The 25,883-nt window shown below is 44.1% G+C and overlaps 1 protein-coding gene, 1 long non-coding RNA gene and 1 pseudogene across 4 annotated transcripts; 1 reads left to right on the plus strand and 2 right to left on the minus strand.

Annotated features, from left to right (window-relative positions):
* LOC113465133 (uncharacterized) lies at positions 1-2,250 on the minus strand (annotated as a pseudogene).
* Positions 1,921-24,928, plus strand: Eif4g (eukaryotic translation initiation factor 4 gamma). 3 transcript variants are annotated; one of them, XM_018035373.2, is made up of 25 exons: positions 1,921-4,289; positions 8,796-9,154; positions 9,306-9,551; positions 9,782-9,908; positions 10,007-10,198; positions 10,909-11,105; positions 11,682-12,663; positions 18,750-19,573; positions 19,649-19,750; positions 19,951-20,262; positions 20,336-20,554; positions 20,654-20,730; positions 20,805-20,967; positions 21,038-21,299; positions 21,518-21,615; positions 21,696-21,862; positions 22,065-22,117; positions 22,324-22,550; positions 22,932-23,101; positions 23,307-23,386; positions 23,583-23,809; positions 23,887-23,997; positions 24,070-24,145; positions 24,247-24,402; positions 24,478-24,928. In XM_018035373.2, the coding sequence occupies exons 1-25, from the start codon at positions 3,959-3,961 to the stop codon at positions 24,690-24,692; spliced, it is 5,973 nt and encodes a 1,990-aa protein (XP_017890862.1). In that variant the 5' UTR covers positions 1,921-3,958; the 3' UTR covers positions 24,693-24,928. The 3 variants fall into 3 exon arrangements, with proteins under 3 accessions (XP_017890862.1, XP_017890860.1, XP_017890861.1); XM_018035371.2 differs by having other exon boundaries at positions 1,922-4,289; positions 9,306-9,557; XM_018035372.2 differs by having other exon boundaries at positions 1,922-4,289; positions 9,306-9,557; positions 18,750-19,567.
* LOC113465137 (uncharacterized) lies at positions 16,174-17,406 on the minus strand. The gene is made up of 2 exons (XR_003389964.1): positions 17,319-17,406; positions 16,174-17,186 (listed from the first exon to the last, which is right to left on the minus strand). It is a non-coding gene; the product is annotated as an uncharacterized LOC113465137 (long non-coding RNA).
* Positions 24,929-25,883: the final 955 nt, after the last annotated feature.

Genomic DNA, 25,883 nt, shown 5'->3' on the forward strand with positions numbered 1-25,883 from the left:
AGGCTTGTATTTCCTCAGGATGCTTGTCGAGATCGATGACGATCGAAAAAGAGCAACGGTGATAAACTCTGTGGGACGCATTAACAGGTACTCTCCGCGGATTCCTTCGCTACCGGACAACGCGTGATCGTCGAACACGATTCCCTGAATCATATTTTTGTTGCACTCCCGTCGGAGAGAGATGTAGGTCGTGCAGTCCCCTTCTTGCACCTATCCTAGACAAGCGGATCTAGGCTGCGGATAGTACCTACCCGGTGCATATAGGTATCGATCGTTGAACGACGTCGCTGCAGCCTGGCCTGCTGCACCGGCGAAACTGGGTTACCCACCCAACGATTCCGAGGATCTTGCTCCTCGCCTGCCGTGTTCCTCCTCTGTACCCACGCGTTCGCACGCACCTCGCCCACGCGTGCCACGCGCTCTCGTGGATCTCTCCCCGTGGCTTCACGCTTCTCCGCTTTGTCTCATTCTCGGTCCAGCTAGTAGGTACTTGGTCGCTTGTTCATCCTAGTTGACAAACGCAAATCTCCTCCATTCTTCCGCGGCTTTTCTCGTGCCAATTGAAAGGTACTCTCGCGAGAGTGCCGAACATCCTGCGATCACAGACGATCCATTGAATCATTTACGTGTGCGGACTCACTCGAGACGCAAACAATGGGATTTCGATCGCCGCATAGCATTTTTTTTAAACGTACACGTTGTTATGCGCGATCGATCACGACGGGATGATCCCGAGTAATTAAAACGTCCACTTCAAATAAGAAGGTTGAAGGATATTAATAGAAATCGTTCGTTACATCTACTTGGCTTGGACGTCTACTACGTAATGCATGCACACGTACCGCATGTAGTATTGATGCGCAGTATCCCGAGAACAACCATGCTATGGAACGATAATAATACATAATATTACACATATATTTGTTTGACACGTGATGACGCTCGTGCCTTCGTCGTTTCGTACCATTGTCTCATGTCAGATTCGAATTTCAAAGTTCTGATTATGAATTTCTAATCGTGAATTCGCGAACGAATCCATTCCTACCGTTCATGTCGTACTGCCGAGTCGAACGAGTCTCTCGTATCGAGAGATCTTACGTCAGACACGTTTAATTAGCAAGAACGAAGCGCAAACAAACGGGTGTGACACATGTGGGAAAGTTAGGGCGAATGGGCTATACGCGTGCATGTCGTCTTACCCTCGAACGTAGTACGTGGGGGGCTGCTGCGCGCTGCGCCTTTTGCATTCATACGAGCGAGTCGAAGGGTCCGCCGTGTCGGGTATTATTACGCATGCGCGGAGCCTTACGCCATCTTTGTGCTGTCCGGTCTGCGCACGCGGCTTTACCTTCGACTCCGACGTGGGTTTGGCGTTTGACTGCTATTCAGGGCCGTATTATAACACTTATAATTAACATCCACGATATTTACACGATTCGATTACTCGAAGTAAGATGCAAACTTTATTAATTACGCATTTTCATATCGTACGACAGTGTTCGTTCGACACGAGGTAATCGCGACGTTACCCGTTCGCCGAATGAAAAGCTGTTCAATTCTAGCAAAGTCGAGGTAGGATTCACGAATCGACACTGTCGTCGACTTAGAATCACGTCAAACGATTTATGCTGCGTAATAATCGATCTCGTGTTCGAGTTTCGTACGAAACACACGTATTTTTTTATGTAACGTACTCTCAGCCGAAGCTGTACTTGAGTTGATTTTCAACGTAGAATCGATGCAGGCGGGGTATTAATAAGAATCGAGAAGTAATTTCGTTTATTTCCGGAGTTCGTGCGAAACGATTGAACGGTAAGGGGTGGTTTTTTTGAAATCGATACACGATCCTGTCGCTCCTTAGTTGCAGTGCGAAGCGGGTAGGGGGCCACGGGTCGCGATTCGTAGGTCGTGTGGGAAGGACTAGCCTGCATCAGTCTACGCCGCGTCCCTTGCAAAAGGGTACGCTCGTCTTCACGTCTTCGTTAATTTACCTCTCCCCTCTCCGAATCGACGCGTCACACAGCTGCAAACGTATACGTCGAACACTCTTCGAGTATCGACCGGCATTATCGAACAAGGGAAACCCTTGGCAAAGGGTCATATACGGCCGTACGTCGAACGGCCGCCTCATGGTACACGAGGAAGAATCTCGCGCGACCTAGGAACGCCGTTTCGGTTCCCTCCTGCTCGATTCGAACTTTTGCGACGTACGCGTTTCCCTCCGGACACGTCGAACGTGGTGCTGGTCATCGAGTTCACCTGGTGTCGTTGAATACCGTGTGTGCATCGTGCCACCAGCGATCTCCTTCAGCGATTTTTTTTTTATCGCGTTTGCAAATCTCGATACGGAGGGAACTACATAGAACGCGGCTCGGTACTTTTCGGCACGCGGCCGAATACCTCCGATCGAGTCTCCGAGAGACTTCCCCAGTGATCTAATACTGAGGAAGGGAGGAAGGAAGGAAGGAACGTGCGGTGGAAAAAACGAATCTTTTCTAGGTGCCCGCCGTGAAACGGGCTCGACTGTGCCGCTGGAACTCCGTTTTTAGTGATAATTCCTCTCGGTGGACATAACCTTTATGTACTCCGTGAACAGGAAGTTTCCCGTGGCAGGAGGAGTGGGCGGTGCGAAGAGGGAGACGCCGGTCGAGCCTTAAATATCGATTTTGGCATAGAGAGGAGGTACGAGAGTCCGTCCGTTTCAGCGTGTCTCCTACCACCTTTGTGCATCTCCACGTTGAAAAGTTTTGACAGTTGAGTGCGGCTGGCGTTCCGTCGAAAGGAATCGCGTGCATCGATACGAAACAAAAACAATATGGTAGCGTGGTGATACATTTTAAGGGGAGGATCAAATGTTCTCGGTGAACTTGTTCTTGAATAATGAAGTGGCACGCGTGAATTAGCCCGTACTAGTTTCGAAGCGACGAACGAACACGATGTTGTTTTCGGATCGGCACGTATACAGACATTTCGTTTATAAAACGCGACTAAGGCGAGATAATCCGGTGGTGGCCATCGATCGATCATCTCATTAAATGTTGTCCAAGACACTTTATTTATTTCGTTCTAGTATTATTCCAATGTCCTTCGAATTTGTACACCTCTCTAGAATTTCATCTACGTTTCCTCTAGTCGTCAACGATTTTCTTTGTTAGGCGAGCGAAGATCGATAAGTACTAATTGACCGGGGGAAAAAGAGGAATATCGTTACGGGTGAATTAAAGTCGAAAAACGACCGGGCGCAATACACCTGCGACACTTACGAATAGAGCCAAGTGTTTCTCACGCGAGCGAGAGCAGGACTCGAGGAAGGAAATCCCGGACGAGAAGGGAAAGAGTCGAGAGACAACGATACTGCCAGCGTTCTCAAAAACAGATCTCCACTGTAGGGCGTATGCAATTATCGCGATAGATGAGCTCCGTTTACAAAGCCCTTTGTTGCATCGCCGATCGAACGCCCGATGACATCATCATGATACAGCATTGCCGATTGGGAGATTCGTGGACACGAACGAAATCGCTCGAGTATCGATGAGCTCCTCCTCGCACTTGACACCGTTATCCGTTTGTTTAGCGTACCGGATCTGTCGGTAGTTTCGAGCCCGTGAAAAGGAGGAAGAGACGAAACATATTTATTTTCACGTTACCACAACGATCGCTGTCCCAGAATAATATGATTAAACGAGCACGTGGATGGAAAGGAATCTTCGCACTCGCTTCACTTGGACGGTAAACAACGTTCGATGGACTCGAGTGTTAGTCACTGATTAACTGGATTCACGGACAACGACCAGACTACGGAAGAATCCTGATGCGCCCATCGTCCGAGAGGATCGTCGAAACAATCGACGAGACTGTCTCGTTTTGATCGACTCCTTTCGTTTAAAATCAACGTTGTCAGTCAAGGCGCGCGCGCGCGCGCCATTGACGAAGAATAAGAACAATTACACTAGGAAGAATGGTTTCGAGGTATGGCGTCTCGAAGGAAGGCGCGGTGGGTGTCGCCGTGGGTGTAGGGCCCATGCACTGTCTCCTGCCACACTGCGTAGGGCCCCATCACCACCACCATCTTTCAGCCCCCCATCCACAAAATCCGCAGCCTGGTCACAATCACCACGTGCATCCGGCTCATCAGCCACCACCCTCGCCGAGTCCCCACTTGAACCATCAGTTGAGCCATCATCAATTGACCGTCAACATAAACCATCTGAGTCATCAGCAGCAGCAACAGCAACAAACCCAGCACCAACAAGCACCGCCGCAGTATCGAGTCGTTACTGCAAACGCTAGTAAGTACAAAAACAGCAAATGAAACTCGGGAGAGGAGCGAGGGTGGAGAGAGTGGGAGAGAGGGGGGAGGGTATAAGGGAGAGACATCGAAGACGGGAACTTGGGGACGGAAGTTCTGTTAGCTTTTAGGACAAGGATGGGAACGAGAAACGCTTTTCACGTTCCTTTCGACTTGAATTTATGACGGGGACTGGTGGAAACGATTTGGGTCTGGGTAATATTTCAGCTCTGGCAGCTGTACAATTGAAATGAACAGTACAATTGTAAGTAGGTACTACGCGTAGAAATTTCAATAGGCGCTCGACATGTAATTAAACTGTACAAAAATTATGAGTTAGAAATGACGATTCAACGAAGATCGACAGGATCAGCAGAGCAGAGTTCATCTGTAGGAACGAATTTTCGTATCGCCAATTTATGGCATTTAGAATAGAAATTTAGCGTATGCTTCAGGCATAACTTTCTCACGAGAAATTCGTTGTATGTACATGCTGTTCGCACTAATTATTACTCGGTGGCAGATGAGCCAGATCAGTGATTATCTTGAGACTTCTCCGAATCTGTTTAAAACAACTTCAAGAGGGGGAGTAGTATCATTATCAACGTGTAAATCATCATCCGATTTAATCACGCTTTCGTCTTACGAAAAAAGACAAAATCGTAGGTACCCAGCTCTTCCACGTATCATTTTCCAATAGCCTCTCTTCACCTTGTAAAGAGCGAAAGGAAATTTATACTGTTGCAGTCGCAATAAACACGTTGTTTTTTGCATGCACCAAACAGAGACGCTCTGTCTTCGTTTGCTCCATCATGGACATACATTTTCGTGACCAGTGGAAGCATTGTTTCGAATTTAGGTACCATTCGCTTATCTATCCCTACTTTTAGTTGCTTATTACTTTGAGTTGCTTCTACCATCCAATCCGAGAAACCGAAATTAATACTTAATCGCGTTCGATACGATTCGCGTCTGTAGATAATGAATTACATGGATGGGACCCCCCGTTTTTAACCGTATCGCTAAATCTTTCATTGCGCGCGTTAATGCAAATGTAATTGCATAACTTAGCGTGGTTTGATATCTGCCTGCCCACTTATGCACACACGTAGAAGGAGGTACGTGTACACGTACGAGGCCCGTTATTTTCGAGCATACTGGAGGTAGAGTTAATTTGACCTGGTGCCCTATCTGTCAGAAGTCGAATCGTTTGCGTCTATTTGCGGATACACGGCCAAGCTCGACTTGTACCGAATAATATTTGGGAAATTATATTTACTTTATCATCGCTCACAGCATCTTAAACGTGCGCACGCTCTTGTAACACGGTTCTCTTCGCAGTGTCTTCGTTCGTTCATTCATTAATAATCACCAAGGAAAATCGTACAACTCTTTAGATCCGTCTTCTCTTTCGACGATCTTTCAAACGTTCAATTCTGCCTAGCTTCTATCTGTTTATCTCGCTTCTACCTTTTTACCTCGCCTCACTGAAACGTTCGTTCGTTCGTTCGTTCGTTCGAATCCATCGTAGAAAAAAATTGAGGAGAATTCCAGGGAGGCTCGATCGACGAACGATCGTGATTTATAATTGTTCTGTTTATCGATATATCGGATAGTTTAGTATTTGGGTTAGTCCTTAGCGCCCCTGAGCGGCATTGTAGACAATTCGCGATATAGGTCAATCGATAAAATGCTTTCTACCTTCTTGTACAGCCACGAAGGTACGTTCGATTCTTTCCTCTTGCATGATATGTCTTGCCACGGTGACGCCTACATTCTAGCATTCCAAGAAATTCCAGGAGTTCTACCGATTTTTCGGTAAAAATATTTTCAACGATTTCGTTGTTCTATATTTTACTGTTCGGTGACTTTCGTTTCGTTACGAGGAACCGTTCATGCCGAATATTATTAATTATCGACACGTTTCTGCGTATTGCAAATTGAAAATGAAAATCGTGTTGAAATGCTTGTTGCAAAAGTTGGGACACGTACTACTGCACGCGTGTACCAGCTAAAGAATAACGTGTACGATCAATTTTTATCATACCGTGTAATTCGTGCTTTTTAATCATAATCGATGGACCGTGGATCGTCATGCAAAATAAACCGTTTGTGGTATCGGTGTAACAACTATGCTTAAACATATCCATCCGGATGCTGATGTTCTAAATCGTTTTAGATTAATCGATATCGATTTAGATAATCGTTGTAGATCACGTGCATCTATCACTTCTGGTTGTTGAATTGTCTTATAGTTGTATAAAGTCTAATGATAACAATCAATTATGAAGACGTTACTCCACGAGATACAGAAGTTGTTTCTTTAATAGAGATATCGAACTATCAGTTCGTAACATAAAAATTAAGTTTGTCAATCAACAACAAAGGTCCTGGATAAACGTTATAATCGACGTTCGACGGTGACTGGTTCTAAGAATGCATTGTATACTTCAGATAGTTTCGATATGAATCATAGCGCTATCGCCCCTAATCTGTTCGCTGATAACACTATGTTGCTCACTAGGAGCTGGAATGCTTGAAACATAAGTTTAAGAATTGCGCCCGGCCAACGAATCGAATGCAGCAATGTTTCGCTTTTAAGAAGAAATTGTATTTCCGCGGTTACCGTTCGAGCATGCCACACGGTGCAGCCACGTGGCTCGAACGCGATCGTTCTAACCTTTCCTCTATCATCGATTCGCCGAACAGCGAAAGTTAAAATTTGTCGTCTACGTACGTTTTTCAATCCGAATCTATTAGATATGCGTGGTTTATTAGTCGAGTAGACAAGTGGGGAAATAATAGAGAGGGGAGGAGAAGGGAATCTGTCCCGGAAATGACGTGTTGCATTCTGAATTGTATATTTCAGGCCACGGTTCTTTCACTTCGCCAATATACCCGTATGCGTCTTATTAGATCGTTTGAATATAAAGTTCATGGGACAATACGATGAACGATCGAAACTGAATTCTACACGGTTCACATCGACGTGAGACGATGCGATTTGTCAAAATAGGTTATACTGGTGTATCAGGGCGAGAAATCAAATTCGCATTTTGATAGTTAACGGTGCCAATGAAAATGAGTGAGCATGAGATTATTCCTGACCTGATCCGTATAGAAGATCTAGGGGAGGTGGGATGTGTTAGGAAAGAATTTGAACGCTGTATCTTTGATACGTGAGCCCGTAACGATTGGGAATCGAGGTTCCCAGTGTTTTCGAGGGGCACGTATAGGTATATGTAGATGTAATTTACATGTTTTCACGGTATTTAATACAATCCTGACGATGGAGTTCGGCCTCGCCCCCCTTTCGTAGCAATCAATGCACTCACGGGACTACAGATGGCAGCACTGTTCCGGCCCCTGCCCACATGTGCAAAGATGGCCGTTCGCGAGGCCGTCTTCTCGGTTTCTTTGCTCGCGTTCGAGCTTTGCTGTCACTACGTTGTTCTTCCATTGTAAAGATCTGTTCGCGCGTATCGGCACAACATTTGGGCGACCGAAAAAACGATAACCAGCTTCGCGCCGATCTTCAACGGTGAGCGACCGACTACCCATATTTTCTTTTTGTTTGCTCCTTTATCTGGCTGTGTCCTTAACGTGTTCTCTCTTTCGATAAGTTCGCAACGTGCGTAGATAAATATTTTCTAGTTCGTCTCTGCGAAATTGCCACGGGTTTTCGATCAGGCATTTTTACTGGTGATACGAGTTCATTGCCTCGGCTCGAGAGGCGAATAATCTTTACTGGTCGGATGTTTTGATAATACACGAAACCGATTGCACTACATCTCTTAGACGATGACGATGACGACGTGTCAAACGATGTCATGCAATTCCACGCATAATCGCTTTCACAAGTAATTCGTTTAACGACAGAATGGCGAGCGGCAGTGCCAGAGGGCAATATCGCACGCATATGCGAACGTAAACGTGCCACGAAATATATATTTTCTACGAGATTTTTTTACTGATATCGCCAAATCAAATTGATGCGTATGATAAACGATGATAAGGAGTTGTCACCGTAAGCTTTGCATGGCATAGTCGTGCATAATCGTCGTACGAAAATCGAAATACGAAACACGTTCCAGGCAGTGTTTTTATAGTTGAAACAAATAAATTGCTCCCGAATTACTTTCGTCGTGTACGTCGTGCAACGTTAGTAGTACTAGACGAACGTGCAGCTCGATAGATTCATGAAAGTAGCAAATCGCAGGTACTATCAAGTCGAATTTAACGTACACGGTGCATTGTACGAAACGAGTATGGTCACTATTACATTTTTCCAGCGGTATGTAAAGTGTGCGCGTACACTTCGTAATTTCGTAACTGTGACACGTGAAATATTGATCGCCGGATACTTGTTGAATCCTGCTGATATCCTATTGTTTTTACAACGGAACAGAGTTGAATCTTCGAAATTTGATTTACTCGTTCGTCTCGTCCAGACAATTGATTCCCGCCGCGACTAACGTCCCATGTCTTTTGTCTGTTTGCATTTTAGGATCAGACTTTCATGTGTCAGGACAAAATTACGGCACCCAACCAGGGGGCCAGGTGGGCGGGGGAGGGGGTAGTGTAGGAGTACCTGGGGGCAGAGGGCCTCCTCCACTCGGCGGTTTACAATCCATAGGACAATCGGCAGCAGGTATTCCGCCAGGAGGTCCTGCCGGAGGACAGGCACCACCGCAAAACCCAGCACCCGGGGTACAGTCACAACCGCCGCAAGGTCCGGCTCCTACTACGACACCCCCTGTGCATACCCCCTCGCCGCAGGAAATGGGAAAGCAGGCTCATCTACAACCTCAACCACAGCCTCTGTCACAAGTATACGGGCCGGCACAGACGAGGCCGACGACACAGGTAATCAGAAGACAGACATTACGAGAACAACTCGTATAACAGCTCGTATCTCGAAGTTGTTCGTCTCGTTGCTCCGCCGATCGAACTGCGAAACGCGTTTCACGCGTATCACCAGCAGACGTTGGCTGATCGTTCCGTCTTCAAATTACAGGGTTATTATCCAGGTCCAAGGCCACAACAGCCGAGAGGTATTAGTCACAGAGGAGGTCAAGGGGGTACTGGTGCGCAAGTAGTCGGTATGTCGGGAGTTGGCGGAGGTGGTGGCCAACCGACTGCGATTTATCATCCAGGTGGTGGAATGGTTCAAACTGGAACGATGTACCAAGTACCTAGTCTTCACCATGGTCCACATCAGCAGTCCGTATATTCCATGAACAGTCAAATACCCCCCCTTCAGGTAGTAGTTAAGTACTGTTGATATTATATATCTATTGCCACGCTCTTCATTAGTAGTCTCGTTTCGTATCGTAGAGAACTCGTTAATCTATTTCAATATCACCTCGTGACTAGATCTATGCTCTGTAAATTCGAGATCGTTCGCCACGTTCAATTACTATGAAAATACTCATATTCATCAGTGTTTACTGCTGGCCGGCTGTAAGTGTAACAAACGTTTTATAATTTTAGTTTGGTGGTCCACCTCAAAGGCACCAGACGCACCAAAATCAGTCATACTTCCCGCCGTTTCAACACTCAGCCATTTTAACGGCACAAAATATGTTCGCGTATAATGCACCTCCACCGACTCCACCATGTGAGTAACGCGCATGCATAAGCGAATCGTCAACATAGTCGTGATTGTCGAAGAGCGGTTTTAATTGCATCGTCGTCTCCTCTTCGTTTGGTTCACAGATTTTTACCCAACGGCGACTACACCGTTAATAAGTAGGCCAGGTGCGAGCGCTGTCACTGGTGGGGCACAACACGTTACAGGCCCGCTGGCCGGTGCCCAAGGAGCCCCAGTAGTACCTCAAGGTACGCTTCAGCAACCTACGCAACAGGCTCAACCTTTACCCCCCATGGGTATATCTCTTTCTCAGAGTGGTGAGTATTATTCGCTTTTAATGAAACGCGAATAGCGCGTGTCTCAGAATACGAACTATCTGTTTCGATTCTTTGTCAACCGATCTCGACAAGGCCCGGTACAGAATATTGGACTCGAACAAATAAACGCTCTTGTTGTCTATGCCTAAATTTTCGGGACTAAGTAAGCACTATAAATCACCAAATTACCGCTAGAGCAAACTTGAAAACCGAAGGGAACGTGATTTATTACTTCAAAGACCAGTACGGAGCTTTGTCTCGAAACCTTCTACAATTGTTTAAGCCGTTGTAACGGTACGTGAACGATTAAGTTAGGGTAGGGTAGGGTAGGGTAGGAGTTCAGGTAGAGTCGTAGCCTGGGCATCCGAGGGTATTTGCTGACTACTTTCGTCATTCTTGAGCCGACCCCTTGCGAAGGAACAGATCTCGACGCAGATCTCTCGCTATTGTCCATCAGAACAGACCTTTCGTTACCGTCCATCCGAACAGACCTCTCGCTAAAGTCGTATCGTACTTCGTGATTTGTACATAATGTACGTCGTGAATAACGTGTACGGAATGTATGGCGGTGAGTCTTAAATCTGGCAGATCGTGTTTGTCATGTACAGAAAACGAACGTAGCACAGCGTTGTATAAGAGTCTTAGACATGGTGGCAATGGTTAGTTATGTTTTTTATATATAACATGAATCTTATATTTTGTGTTTCAAGATGTGTACTCAGGCCATAATGGTGGTGCAACAAATACGACAAATAGTACGACAAAATCTCGGAAACCAAGAGGACAGAATGCTATTACCGACATCGTAGATCCGTCGACCGGTAAAAATATAAGTCACGAAATTTACAATTATAATGAAACTATCCAAAGCGGTGAATCTAGTAATCGTGAAACACCTCAGCCACAAGTGAGTAATCTTTGAACGTTTACACATTAACAATTGACTATGGGAGTCGTAATACTAATTGTAAGGGACATACATTTCCGATCACATTCCATTCTCAAAGCCTCTCTAGTTCAGAAATCAAATGAAACACTCAAACGATAAATGCGTACTCTCTCTGTATTCTCGTGTAGTCAATTGTTCGCATTGATCTGTACCCAGAAGCCATGATGATCGTTGTTAACAATTCGAAGAAACGTTCTTAGCGTGTACGAAAGAAAATCTGATTCGCGCCGAGTGAACGATGTAGTTTGATAGTCGATCGTAAAAGTGAACGGTTTAATTGATTGGTGTGTGGACTAAGTATATTGTTACGTACATATATTACTTACATACATTTTGCTTATAGTTTGCGAACCATGGCTGAGGGGTAACAGAGGTATAAAATATATTGAATGTTTCTTTTATTTCACTTAGTACATTTAGTTTTATTTCTCGTCCTATGATTTGAGTTTGGAGCCAGTTTTTAGTTGTCAAGCATAATCTTCGTCCGATTGCTATGTATCATCGTCTATCACGCAGAATTGGTGATTGTTACAGAACAACAATGCCGAGGTGCAAGCCGACTTTGCAGCTCGGGTTGCAAAAACGCTTGTGAAAAACACGACCGATGAGTCTGGTTCTGACTCCACGGTAGTAACGACATGCGTACAGAACACCACGTCGACGACACAAAACGTGACACAAAGTTTGTCCCACTCGCAGACAAATTCTACTAACGATGCGAGTAACAATCAGTGTAACAGCGGTTCGTCAGCAACGCAGAATCTACCTAATGTAACTGCGTTGTGTAGTCAATCGTTAGGTAGTACCGTGGCTAGTAACGCGGCTCAAACAACAGACTCTTGTACAGTGAAAACAGAGTCTAAACCACTGCAAATTCCTGTAAAGGAATTTCAGCCACGCAGCGAAACGAAAAGCGTGGTCGTTGAGGAACCAGCACCGTTGCCAGCTCCAGCGCGTAACGTAAACAAGGATGATATTTCTGCGCAGCTATCCACGGTGACTGTCGTACCCGAAGTCGATCCGATGAAAGGCATCAGCACCACGCCTGCCGTAACACAGATGCCTGTTCCCGTTGTTTCGACGCCCAGTACGAACGTTCCGGAGGTCCCTAAACCGTCCGCCACTGCCCCAAGTGCTAACCCTGTTCCTGCCAGAGAACCGTTCCCTAATTTGTCCAGTAAAAATTCATCGAGCTCACCGCCTAGAAGAAAATCTCAGACTCACGCCCATAATCAGCCTGCTGCCGCTGCTCCTCCCGTCGCTGCTGCTACGGCCACGGTCACGACAACTCCACCCGCTACGACCGAGCTGCCTCCGAGTGCCAAAGAGCAGAAAGAAAAAAAAACGAGGGAAAAGAGTCTTAGTTCTAGGGGCACCACTCCCACACCTGCTCACAACCAAACGGCGGATCATCATCACTTCAAAGCCAATGGAGATGTGAACGCCGAGAAGCAGGAGCCTGAACCTCCCCGGACCGAAGTGCAGCAGCAGCAGCAGCAGCAAAAGTCGTCCGACGGTGAGTTTCTATTCGGTATACAACATCGTCTCCTCCCATGTTTCACTTGACGCAGTCGATCGTTCGGTTCCCTCGTTGAGCGAATTCGCGAATTTTCTGGCAACGTACGGGTAACGTCCGAGCTGGAATTCACAGATCATGTTTTATCAATACCACCGCGAGTGATGAATATGCAGACTAAAAGACGTAATCTGCTCGAACGGTTAGCGAACGTATTTCGGCTTCTATCACCGTATACCTTTTAAATCGATACGAAGTGGTAGGGGTGTAGCATCCTCATAATCGTTACTATCTTTTAAGACTCTTACGAATATTCACATGTTTTCAAGAAACGATCTCGATACGTCGATAATACCGTCGATGACACTGGATTGTTACAAATTAATCATTGTTGAATTTTCGAATATCGTACAGGAGTTACAAGAACAAAGGATCTCGACTACCCCGGCAACTTCCTCTCTCGTCCTGTCGTTATAACGTGAACTTTCGAACTACCACCGTTGTTCGCAATATTTACATTTAAATAATTGTGACCACGGTCGAATCGAAGTAATTAATGCATACTTTTTTTGTACGTGTTTCTGTTATTTCCCGCGGAGTTTGAAATCACGATCTATAGCATGTGTTCAAACCGTGCCGCACAAGGTGCCTTTATATAGTCACGTGTATACTACCGTGTAAAGGGAGTCGCATCCATCGGCAAGTGATCCACGTGCAAATAGATTTTAATAGTTCGGGATAGTGTTCCTGTGGAATCAAAAATATCGGTGGACAAAGCATCGCGTAGTTTGTTTCCCTTCGAAACATTATCGACGACGAGAATCGTCGCATATTTCCGCAGTGTTCCGCGTTGCAATCCGATTTATTTTCAGTCTAACCTACAACCTGCCCTCCATAGTCGTTCCGTATCCGTGAAACCTCGCACTCGTGACGTAGGTTCTTTTCGAACAATATCGAATTCGTGAGTTTCGTTTTCATTTTCATCCCGCACGTTGAATCGTGCAAAGTGTTTACGAGATATTTTTATCGACCCACGTTTTCGAAGCTAGCTAACTAACCGTTTCTCCGTTGAATCCGACGATACCTTTCTAAAAGGATCTGAGTTATCAACATCGGGAAGCATCATCCGAGTTTGTGACGAGGTGCCTCTTAAAATGTACACATGGATATTAAATTTGTAACTCGACATGCTTCTGTCTCACCGTTAACGTTCGACAGATTGCATTTGTTCATAAACGAAAGTGTTAGTGACGGGAGAGAGAGAGAGAGAGATAGAGATAGAGAGTGTAGTGATTCTACCGTGAAACGTTAATTAATATTAGAATCATATCGCAAGCAGTTAGCAGTGTCATCGGTTCGTATCGATTACATCTGAGAGAAGTTTTACAAAATGGGGAATAAAAAGAAGGGTAAGTCTTTGATGTTTCGCATAGATAGGCTTTAGTCGAGCAAACATCGTTTGAACATCCTTGAAATCTGGCATTCCTAAACGCAGAGCTCGTCATGTCGAGATTTGTACTTTTTCCCTGTAGTTGGTCGCGTTAACTTGGAAGCCTGTCGGTCACGATGGCTGAGTGTAATTTCGAAGATTTCGAGTTAATTTATACGTATCGCGAGTCGAACAATGTCGCCGTTTTACTACATTACTAATAACTAACTGAAGCAGATTCGGACGTGATAGAACGTCGTTTATCTACTCGGGTGCATGCATTTTTCATGCGGACGGGTCTTTTCCTCCGTGATTGAAACGCGAGGCATGGAACTCTCCGAAAGGAGCTTCGTGTGCCAACGGTGACATCATCACCGGACGAAAAGACACGAAACGGACCGAGTATACGCGAGCATAGTCGAATTCGTCGCTGGAGGGAGGTTCCCGGCATCTTCTCTCATCGAACAACGGTTTTACTCCAGTAGCCAGCACGTGCTGTGCTAGCCGGGTGTAATTTTTATTCCGCTTTCCCCGCTTTCTCCCTTTTCCTTTTATCATTTTTTTTTATACATATATATATATTTATATACTCGTAGATGAGCACAAGCTCGTCGAATCTACGTATTAGTTTGAAAGATACTCGTATTTCAATTTCTACTCATTTAAACGTAACGAATACGCTTACCCATAATCGCATTTTACCACAGTCCGTTCCTACAAAGTGTTTTTAATCACACGGTATTCCGTAGAATTTGTACATATTATTACATTTTATTTTAATTATACATAACGCTCTGCGCCCTTTACACGCATCGTTCGTTTTCCATTGGAAGATACGGGTCGCACTGGACTATAAGGTTTTACGTGAACCAGCGACGAAGGTTTTACCGAATCTCTACTTTTTATTTTACTCTATATCTGTTGAAAATTATTGTTACTGTGAAAAAAGTGATCGCACGCGGATGCAACGACGACGACAGGAGATTGTCTCGATTAAACATGTATGTATAAATTGTATCCAGTTGCCTCGAAAAGATCTGGTCTTAACGCGCGGGGGTACGAGCTGAAAGATACTCGCTTTCCGCAACGTGGTTCCGACATTTTGTGTTCTACGGCTTTCCCGAACACGAGCTTCGTCGCAGAGCCACCGTCCGCTTGATAAATTGAGTAAATGCGCGATTCAGGTCTCCCGAATCTTTCTCTCGAGCAGTTTTTTATTCGTTACAGAAAGATATCGTTTGACTGAACCGGGAAAGTCGAATTTCGAAGATCGAACGACGACTCGTGCTCAAATATGGCTACTTCTCAGCGCGCCAGGCATTCACCGAAACAAGTTTTTCGAACCCAGGCTCGATCAGAAAAGATCGGGAGAATCAACAGGAATATATGAAAGCTGTAATTAATACATCTCGTTGTCGTTATACACCGCGATCGTTCCAGCTTAGCGAATTCAACTAAAATATTTGATTATCGTCATACGCAACGGTCAATAGCATTTTTAACCAAATTTCATTCGTCTACCATGCTTCGAGCACGTGTATTTGAGACAGTTTAACGGCCACGTTTGTTACTTTACGCTAACAAGTCTCTTGTACCTTCTAAGTGTTTCCACCGTGGTGTCTCGTGGAATATTTATATTGAACAACCATCGATGGATAGAACATCGTCGTTTGTCGTAATTTTGCTTCTCTCCCGCACGTACAAATCTGTAGCCATTTTGTGAGCGGTCAGAAAAGAAAGCTACACCATATTTGATCATTAGTTCCTGTGTGAGATAACTAAAGCTTGTAGGCTGCCGAGACCCCGGTCGTATCAAACGTTCGTTTATTCTCGATCGAATCGTTTTGTATGAGCAACGTTCGACAAGAATTAATTAAACGGATTACGTTGTTTCTTCCGATGAAATACGTGATCGTGTATTCGTACATTAATTCGAATTTAGTTTACACAGTAGGTACCAGTCGTAGAAAGAATTATTGTATAAATTGCTCGAGAGAGGAGATAGAGAGACAGAGAGAGAGAAGGGAACGATACGTTCGGCCGGCCGGAATTAAGCATAGAACGTAGGAGTAGTACACGTATAATGGGTGTGTCAGCATTTCTTTATTTGTCCACGGTTCTATTCTTCACAGACCGTTGCAATTCCCGATGTTAGATTCTGGAAAACAGACGTGTTCGATGCGATATGGAACATATTTGTGTCGGAGGGGAGTGTCATTGAAATTCTTGGGGAGGTCACGGCCGTACAGTACATACGGTGAGAACCGAGTGCACGGTTCGGCTGTCTTTTAAGCGCCGTTTCACAAGAGCACGCGTCGTGCGTGTGGAAAAAATACGGTATCTCAAGACTTTCGGCGTCAGTGACAACCTTGAGCGCTCACCAATCGGGTGAAAGGTTCTCATTGACTAGAAAAATCACCGAATGAGCTATATACATTTTCCATACGATTGTATATCTCGGCGAAGGCTGATAAATCGAACGAGATCTCGCTGTCCGATGAGGGAACTTTCCGTATTCCGTTTAGACACGCTCGCTGCGTCGGTTTTATTCGGATTTTAGTTCGACGAAGGTTCGTTGATACGTTAATTTCAATCGGTTGAAAGCGATCGACGATCGCACGTATCCTTAACGACGTACCGTTCAGTATTCTCCTTAAATTTTTACCTCGACCTCCTTTTATGAGATCTTACTCAGACCACTTTCATGCATCGAATTAACTGCCGACTGGCAATTAATCCGTTTTAGAAGTTCCACTACAATATTTAGACGTTAGCGTGAGAATTCTTTGTTCTCCTCGTATCTTGCCACTCCGCTATTGCCCGTTGCCTTCTATTTTTGACGTCGCACGATCGATATTTTAAAAACCTCAGATACGAACTTGAAAACAGAGATAACAACATTCTCTTTCACATTCGGTTTCACCTGTGTCCACAACGACGAGCCTCCCTGTCGGGCTGACCGAACAGAGTATGATCGTCGATTTAGAACGGGGGGATGTACAAATTCTTCTAACCGTCGATGCATTCCGAGTAAAGATGTTCAGAGGCCAAGTTGTGGGCTATCAAGAAAGTCGGCACTGCGCGTGCTCCGGCGCTAAACCGGCGAACAGAACTAATTTAAGAAATCCCATATCGTGCTTGTTAGTTTGTACCAGTTCACAGGTTAAAATAGACGCGTAAAAGTCGTGTAAGGAGAGTCTCGAAGGAGCAAGGAAGCGTTTGTCACCTTCATCGTTCCAATCGAACTGGAGAAATCGTTCTCTCGTCCATCCTTTTGCCTCCGATATCGTCGTGGCTCGTGCTCGTTCTTCGGAATCCTCTCGTAGTGTGTCAGACCGTGTTCTCCAGCTTCTGTCGTTGCTCTCTTTCGACCCCCTCGTTATCGTCGAGAGGAAGGGAAAAAAAGGGTTTAGAATGCGTATATCGTGGTTGCACATTGTTGCGCGTGTGAATACGAATCGGTCTGCCCTAGGTTTGGCAAGCTTTTGGCAGATTTATAAATAAATACTGATTCAGTGTAGTACCAGCAGCAGCAGCAGCAGCAGCAGTGGCATACGCTGCCCGCTGAAACTCGAGCCGCACAAAGAGTTTTGTGTCGCGAGAAAATGTGACTTGTAACCGTGCGATATGTCTTCGATGCGAAACGAACGGACGGGCAGCAGCACACCGTGGCTAGAACATGCTTGAATAGCAGCGCGTGCACGTTTCATCGATAACCAAATGTGAAAATGGGTGACCGCAAAGTCAATGGTACTGCCCATGTCAGCAGTAGCTCCCGATCAAGAAGTCGCAATCGTCGGGGCTCCAGGGATCATGGTATATATTCTACTGTTACATCCGTTCAAACCGTTCGCCATTGCTTACGCGAATTCTGGATAACGCATGTTAAAGAGTTAGCCCCCCGCAGCTTGCCCTCGAACGTTACTCACGTATCCGATAGATATCGTTCAGCTGCTTCGTGTTCTACTCTCGATCCATCGGTCAATCGTCACTAACGACGGTACGACTAAAAAGTTCTATTCTTTACGTTTCGTTCTAATCGAACGACGTGAAACTCGGGCTATTCTAGACTTGGACGTTTCCGGAAGGAAGTACGTTAGAAAATCTTACATAATGCAATTTTCTGCATCATTAAATCGGCCATCGTCATTACATTATTTATTCGAATTACACGTATTTATTCCTCGCGTGTATGCGTTCGAAACGCGTTGGTTTTATGCGAGTATTTTCGGCGTCCTACTGGCCAAAGAAAAGAACCATTCTTCCTTCCTTTTCTGTAACGATACGTTTCGGGCGATGTCCATTAACGCGGCTCTTTAATTTCCGCGGGTTCAAGAATTGGAAACTTGTATACGTATTAATGAGAAAAAGAGAAATGTCACGGTACGAAATGTACTGTGATCCGAGACTATAATTATCCTTGGCTTGCAGCCGAACCAGACTTTTCTTCACGGCTCGAACCTCTCTCTGTAGCGATATCAACGTAATAATAGTTCTGTATGAATGTCTCACGATTCATGAACTACACGTATAAACATTAAATACAATTATTACGAGACCGACTGCTGTCGAGAGGAAACTATTCTATCGTTAAACCCCCCTCCGTTCCTATCGTGTCACACTATATTTTCGCGTCTGTGTTGCGATTATTCGACAGGTAAACCTACGCAGAAGCAGAAGAACAAGAGTAAGCTGAAACCCCGCGAACTGAACCGAAAGGGAGCAGAGAAGGAAGGCACGGACATGGACGCTTTCGTACACACGACACCTTCGGGAAAACCCGAGGTAAAGCAGGACGGTAAAGAGGTTTTGCCGCCGAAGGACAGCAATAAAGACACAAATCGTGAGATTACGAAGGATCTGAAGGAAAAAGAGAATTACGAGTCGAAGAAAGAAAAGGAGGCTACCTCCGGTCACGCGAAAACGGAGAAACAGGCATCTCCGGTGACGACGCCAGAAATCCCTAAGGAAACTGCTCCCGTGCAAGCACCCGCTGCAGAAAAACTGCCAAGCAACAAGGAAACTATAAAAGAATCTTCACCTAAGATAGAGGATAGTAAGAAGTCGAATGTATGTAGTAATACGCAAACGAAATCAGTTCCTAACGACGTTGTTGATCATGCGAAAGTGAAAGAAGAGGCGGACGTTCAAACGATAGTCGCGCAGAAGAACGAGGAGAACTCGAAAGTTTCCGCGATATCAGCACCGAACGAGGAGAAACAGCAGGCGATTCCGGTTATCGAAAAGTCGGCTGAAACCGAACCGATCGCCGCACCGGTCGAGCCGGCACCGGCCACGGCCAATCAAATACAGCTTAAATATAAATACAAAGATGACCAATGGAGTCCTATCAATAAGAGCGGTAAAAAGGTTTACGACCGCGACTTCTTAATAAAACTTCAGAACGATCCCAACAGCAAGATCAAACCGACTAATTTACCAGACTTAGACGTCGTGTTGAAGGACAGCTCGAAGGTATGGGTACGGAAACTACTGCTACTCGTCTTTGTTACCGTCGTCACCGTTAACACCGTTTAACCGTAAACGTTCTTTCAGTCGACGAGGACCAGTAACGACCTTAGAGCGTTCAAGGATTCGAACATGAGACACGATCTTATGTTCCCTGGATTCGTGAAGCCATCTATGAACGCGCGAATGGTAAGTAGTAAGGAATCGAGATGGATGAACCACCGTTCGAGCGACTAGAAAGGCAAAAATGATGTATTAAAAAAAATGAAAGTAGTGGACTGAATGTCTTTGACAGATAACTATGCTCCTGATTTTCCGTTTGATCTTGTGTAGGCATTCGTAAGCGTTTGAGTAATAATTAATTTTACAACGTGTTCGCACTTGTTCAGCCGCCGCCGAATCGTAAGAGTCACCCGGGCAAGTCGTCGAAGCCAGTGAAACCAAATGTAATTCATGTATCGTTATCGCTGAGAGAAGACGTGAAGCTGAGAGAAACTGAGAATGCGTGGAGGCCGACGAGATTGAAGAACGCGAACATGCCAGAGGAGGATGCGAAGACGGAAGCTCTTTACAAAAAAGTTAGAAGCGTATTAAATAAACTCACTCCGCAGAAATTCAACACCTTGATCGACCAAGTGCGCGCGTTGAACATCGATACTCGGGAAAGGCTGCAGGGTGTTATCAATTTAGTTTTCGAGAAGGTACGTCTATCCGGTGCTTTTATGAACTGCGCGCGCTTATTCATCAATGAAATTAATTGTGTTCGATACACAGGCTGTCGACGAACCGAGCTTCTCTGTGGCATATGCGTTAATGTGCAAAGAGCTTGCGATGATGCAAGTCCCGGGAAATGATCAGAACGTGGAGAAAGAGAGCTCGTTCAGTTTCAAAAAACTTATTATTACTCGTTGCCAAAAAGAATTCGAGAAAAATCCAGTTAACGAAGTGGCGAGGACGAGGAAGCTTAAAGAGATCGAGGAGTGTACCGATCCTGTGAGTTGACAACTGATAGACTTGTTCGCATTAAAAATATTTCGTTTGTAATTACAATGCTAACGTTTCTAATGGAATTTATATCACTGTTTGTAATAGGAGAAGAAAAAAGACTTGCAAATACAGCTGGAAGAAGAAGAACGCAAAACGCGTATAAAATCAGTAGGAAATATACGGTACGTAATGAGAAGGAGACCTACGCGCTCGACGTCGTATCGGTCTGTCATTGTTTGTTTCTGTTACTTTACAGATTTATCGGCGAGCTATTCAGACAGGGAATGTTAACCACTAATATCATGCATCGCTGCATGACAGACCTGTTGAACCAGAGCGACGAAGATAATCTCGAATGTTTATGTAAATTGTTGACAACGGTTGGGAGAGACTTAGAAGCGAAAGCGGGACCTCAAGATGTAAGTTCGTTTCGTATTCAACGATACACGGAGGACGTCAGACTTTATACTGAACTGTTGGATTTCTCAGATGCAAGACTACTTCAATAAAATGCAAGATATCGTTGCGCGACGAAATCAAGGGAAGATCAGTTCCAGAATTCGTTTCATGCTGCAAGATGTCATAGATTTAAGAGCAAACAAATGGATACCGAGGAGAGACGACAGCAATCCTAAGACTATAGACCAAATTCAGAAGGAAGCGGAGTCGGAAAGACTAGACAACCAATTGAGTAATACTCCGTTGAATACACCGAGGAAAGACGAACGTGCCAGTGATAGAAAAAGGAATCGTAAGTAATATCGTAAATAAATATTTAACCAACAATACGCTTCTTCTTCGACTTATGGACATGATGATACCAATTTTTTTTGCCAGACTAGAGTTTCTGACAGAAGTGATTGTACAGCGTATTCTGATAATTTTTCTTTCGCCGTAGTATCACTGTAAATGTACTTCCGTAGTTTTCAATTGTGTAGTATTAGTAAATGTACTATCTGTGTCTGATAGGTGGTACTGGTCCAACGGACGACGGTGGTTGGAGTCAACCTGTCGTCAGAACGAGGCCACAATATTCTATCGAGACGGCCAAACTTAAAAATAAACCTGTAAGTAATTCCTCTTTGACGACGACGATTCGGCGACATCTCTAAAGAACACTCACCAAGTCTCTTACCTCACCTTTTAGCCTCCGATGGACGATCTACAGTTAGGAAGCAGAAATATGTACATGTGGAAGGTGCCTCAGAACTGCGGCTCGAAAGCGATAAATTCAAATAAATTTGCATGCTTACAATTAGAGAATATATCGACTTTAGACCAAGATAAACGAATCACGTCACCGCAACTCTCCGGGTAAGTCTGTCGGAAGTATATCGTACTCTGTTTCGCGTGATGTGCACGACGAAACGAAAGAGTGATGAAATATTATTTTGCTAGGCTAGAGTTTCTGATTTGATATGTGACTTCAATAGCGTTCTGAATCTCGTAACGATGGTGCATTCGATACGCTGAGAATCGATTAGAATTTTAACCATTGTTGATGTTCTCATTTCAGATCGAGATCTACCGGTCCAAGAGAATACGGTCGTGACTACAAACCTTCCTATGGTACGTCCTCCGTCATTTCAAATAAATGAATTAATTAATTATAACGATTAAGCGACGATTCGTGATGATCGATATATCATTTTTGAAAAGTGAAACTTAGTGTTGTTTGCCAAAAGGATTCTGATACGGCGCGAGTAATATCGTTTCTTTCACCGGCTAGTGTCGTTCGAACGTAAGCTAATTCCGAATTGTTCGAATTGTTACAGATGGTAGGAGTTCACGTAATGGTAGTCATCAATTGAGCAGCTCGTCGTCAAGTAGAGAGAGCTCGTTGTTAGATAGTTCACAAAGTCAAGGCGTCTCTATGCCACCGCCACCGTTGAAATCTTCGCAATCTACCTCTAGTAGTCATAAACCTCCGATGACAGATGAAGAGTTTGACAAAACGTTGCACAAAATAATAAAAGAATATCTGAAGAATCCTATACTCGAAGTAAGTCGATACATCTTTTCCACTTATCGGATGTACTCTGCGGACGAGCAGACGATCTGTGCACGCTCCTTAGATCCATCTCTGCCATTTACTAAGAGATGCTTGAGTCATTGGTGTGCCAAATTATGCAATACCTTCTTCTTGATCCTTTTGATCAGCGTTACGAATTAACGTTAACGTTACATTTATTTATATCGCTGTTTGCACGATCAACGAGAGGACAGAAGAAACCAAATAATTTAGAGGAACGCTTAAGGATGTATTGGCTATACAGTCAGTCCCAAAAGATTATGTACCTTGGTAAAACGGGATTGGATTGACTTGTATAGAGAATACATCCTTAAAAGCGATACATGTTTCATGAGAATTTCCTCTTTACAGACCGTTTCGTTGGCCATTCAACAAAACTTTGATAACGCATTGAGCAAATTCATCCGTGAATTGGTCAACTTCGTTCTCGAGAAAACGCCTCTTGACAGAGAACGTGTGTCGTATCTTCTGTCGCATTTAATCATGCAGAAGATCTTGTCTGTAACGCATCTGAGAAATGGGTAAGTTCCACTCTTTGTTTCTCATCGTTTGAATGACATACGAATCGACTCGACGTCGAGAGTGATGAAAATCTTTATACAGAACAGAACAGATGTTGAAATTACGATTACTAAAGCCAAAAGGATGCTGATCTCGGGTCTCTGTATAAAAATTTTTAAACCATGCCCTGTCCACCTTAATCATGATTGTTATCACATTTTTCAGACTCGTCGAAATATTGGAGATAATCGATGATCTTCTGCTCGATATACCTAAAGTCTGGTTGTACTTGGCGGAGATACTGTGTAAGTAAACTGTCACGAAACATCGTATTTTCTATGTCGTGTGCAGCCAAACATGATGATCATTCTTCACCGTAGAATTTCCGTGCGGGAATTTTTTGCTCAACAGGCCTGAGGTTGTCTGTGCGCGACAGTTCTACACCCTCGTGTCGACGGGAAACACGTTACTCATCGCTGTGTCTTTTTTTCTTTTTTGCAGCACATCCAATAGAACAAGAGGTACTGCCTCTGAACGAATTGAAACCTGTATTTGATAGTTTAAGAAGTCAAGGATACGTAGGCATATTCCTTGGAGAACTATTGTCGAAAGTATGCCGGGACAAAGGACCTAAGTGGGTCGCGGACAAATGGGACCAAAGTGGACTTCAGTTGAACAGTTTGATCGATCCGGAACGAGAGGAAGTCGACAAAATAATTAAGAATTACGTGAGTTATCGAAGCGATTATATCTGTGTGTAACAACGATGATTGTTATTAACATCGTACATTTGTGGGATTTTCAGAACTTGGAGTTCTGCACTGGTGATTATATCACGTACCAGCAAATCCACGACGAACTTCGAATACTGATGAAGGACAGTGGTAACTTCGATGTGATTTGTAACTGGATAATCGTGAGTATCTTCTTCTAAACCGTATCGACCTCGCGTCGAGGATTTTATATTTCCATCCTTTAATTGTATCAGGCAAATGTGGGTAACCGAGTCAAGGAACCCGAATTCATTCGAGTATTAACGACTGCCATTTTAGAGACGTCCATGGGTAAGTAGATATTTTATTTCCCTACCGGGACGAGATTCTTCGACCATTCTGATTTTCGTCGTGATTTCTTTCATCGTCGTCGTCGTCGTCGTCGTTTTCAGAGTACTTAGAAGTCAACAACAAGCACCAATTGAAAAACGATGTTTTCACTAATTTACAACAATTGATACGACGATTCGTCGATACAAACGAATCCTTAGAATTGCAATGCCTTTATGCGATTCAACTTCATCTGCATAATTTACAATATCCACACGGTAAGTTCAGAGGGGCGATTAAATAATTTTTGTTTATCCGTTTACGCGTCGTGTGACACATGAACTTTATTACAGGGCTTCTGTTTAATATTATGACGAACTTGTCGGACTATAATATAATTTCAAGCGACGCGTTCTTAACGTGGAAAAAGAGTCCCGAGCCGGCCCAACGTGAGTGGCACGGTGTCGCGACGATGGCGTTAACATCATTCTTCACCGGTTTGCAAGAGGCCGACGACGCTTCCAGCGTGGAAGACGTATCAACTGGCGTGAACCAAGATCGTTGTTGACGATATCGTGATCGAATACACTATCGTCTATTAAAAAGACTTAAATATACGTTCCCTCGTTAAAAAAAATACCACGCGAAGTGAGATCAAATTGCAGTTTTTTAAAGAAAGAAAACGTCGTATACATTAGAGAAGAAAAAAAAAACAAACAATGGAGTGATAACAGTGCGCGGGTGTTATGTAAGATAGTCTAGAACTTCGGAGAACAAGAAGTGAATGATAATAAAAAAAAGAAAGAGGAGGTTGTCACATAAGATGGACAAATCGGTCGAGACCGCTATACATAATGAAGATAAACATTAATTACTAATTATGATACAAAAGTAAATGCAAGATAATTATTATATATAATTCATTGAAATGGTTTAAAGTTTAAATAAAGCAAAAATAAAAAAAACAAACTCGTGAACATATTATCGTATTTCTTATGTCTTGCGAGATTGTGTCGGCTTGTCAATCGCCCAATAAAATTTCACGAGACTTTATCATTTTTTTCTTTTACGCTTCGTGTCCGCGATTCATCCGGCGAATCGTACACCTGCCGCGAACATCCATCCGCCGCTCTCTCGCTTCGCCGAATCTTGCCTTAGATTCAGTTTTACGGTTCGCGTCGGAAGACGATCCCGTAAATCGCGTTCACACGTTTCTCGGGGCACGACGCGTGAAGTTTAATTTCAATAGCGAGTCTCGGTGAAAGCGGCGAGAGAGCGGCGGGCGTTCGTTGCTTGTGCACGACTCGTGGGGTGCACGAATCGCAGATCGCAGATGGTATAAGTAGGCCAATTTTGAGTAAATTATATTTGAGAATTGCAAGAAAAGAAAAAAAAGAGAAACTATTCATAGCCAAGTCTGATATAAGGGCGACGGTTCTTCCTACTATTATAACAAATATAACAGAATTACTAATTTATATCTTGCGAACTTACAATGTATTCTACTCTGTAAGAAGAATTTAATTATGAAAGAATGAGAGTGGACGGTAAAACAATTAAAGATTACGAAACGACGATTCGTAATTGTAGAATATGTTGAAATTATGAAATGGAAGGATACAGATGGTGTGCATATTAAGGCGCTACTATTTTTTAACACTAGTTATTTATAAACATTGAAAGAACAGATTATAGTGCGTGGGATGGAATGTCTGCATGTAATCAAGGTGGCAGGTGCCGTAGCAAATTGTATAAAATT

Source organism: Ceratina calcarata, unplaced genomic scaffold (genome assembly GCF_001652005.2).
Source record: "Ceratina calcarata isolate Rehan_Ccalc_2016 unplaced genomic scaffold, ASM165200v1 scaffold90, whole genome shotgun sequence".
Taxonomy (NCBI): Eukaryota; Metazoa; Arthropoda; class Insecta; order Hymenoptera; family Apidae; genus Ceratina; species Ceratina calcarata.

What these genes read in the sequence shown, in the direction of transcription:
- Eif4g (XM_018035371.2), top strand. Translation starts at nt 3,959, where the DNA reads ATGGTTTCGAGGTATGGCGTCTCGAAGGAAGGCGCGGTGGGTGTCGCC. An exon ending in AGACGAGGCCGACGACACAG is followed by an intron (nt 9,155 to 9,305) that starts GTAATCAGAAGA and finishes TTCAAATTACAG; the next exon opens with GGTTATTATCCAGGTCCAAG. An exon ending in GCAGCAAAAGTCGTCCGACG is followed by an intron (nt 12,664 to 18,749) that starts GTGAGTTTCTAT and finishes ATTATTCGACAG; the next exon opens with GTAAACCTACGCAGAAGCAG.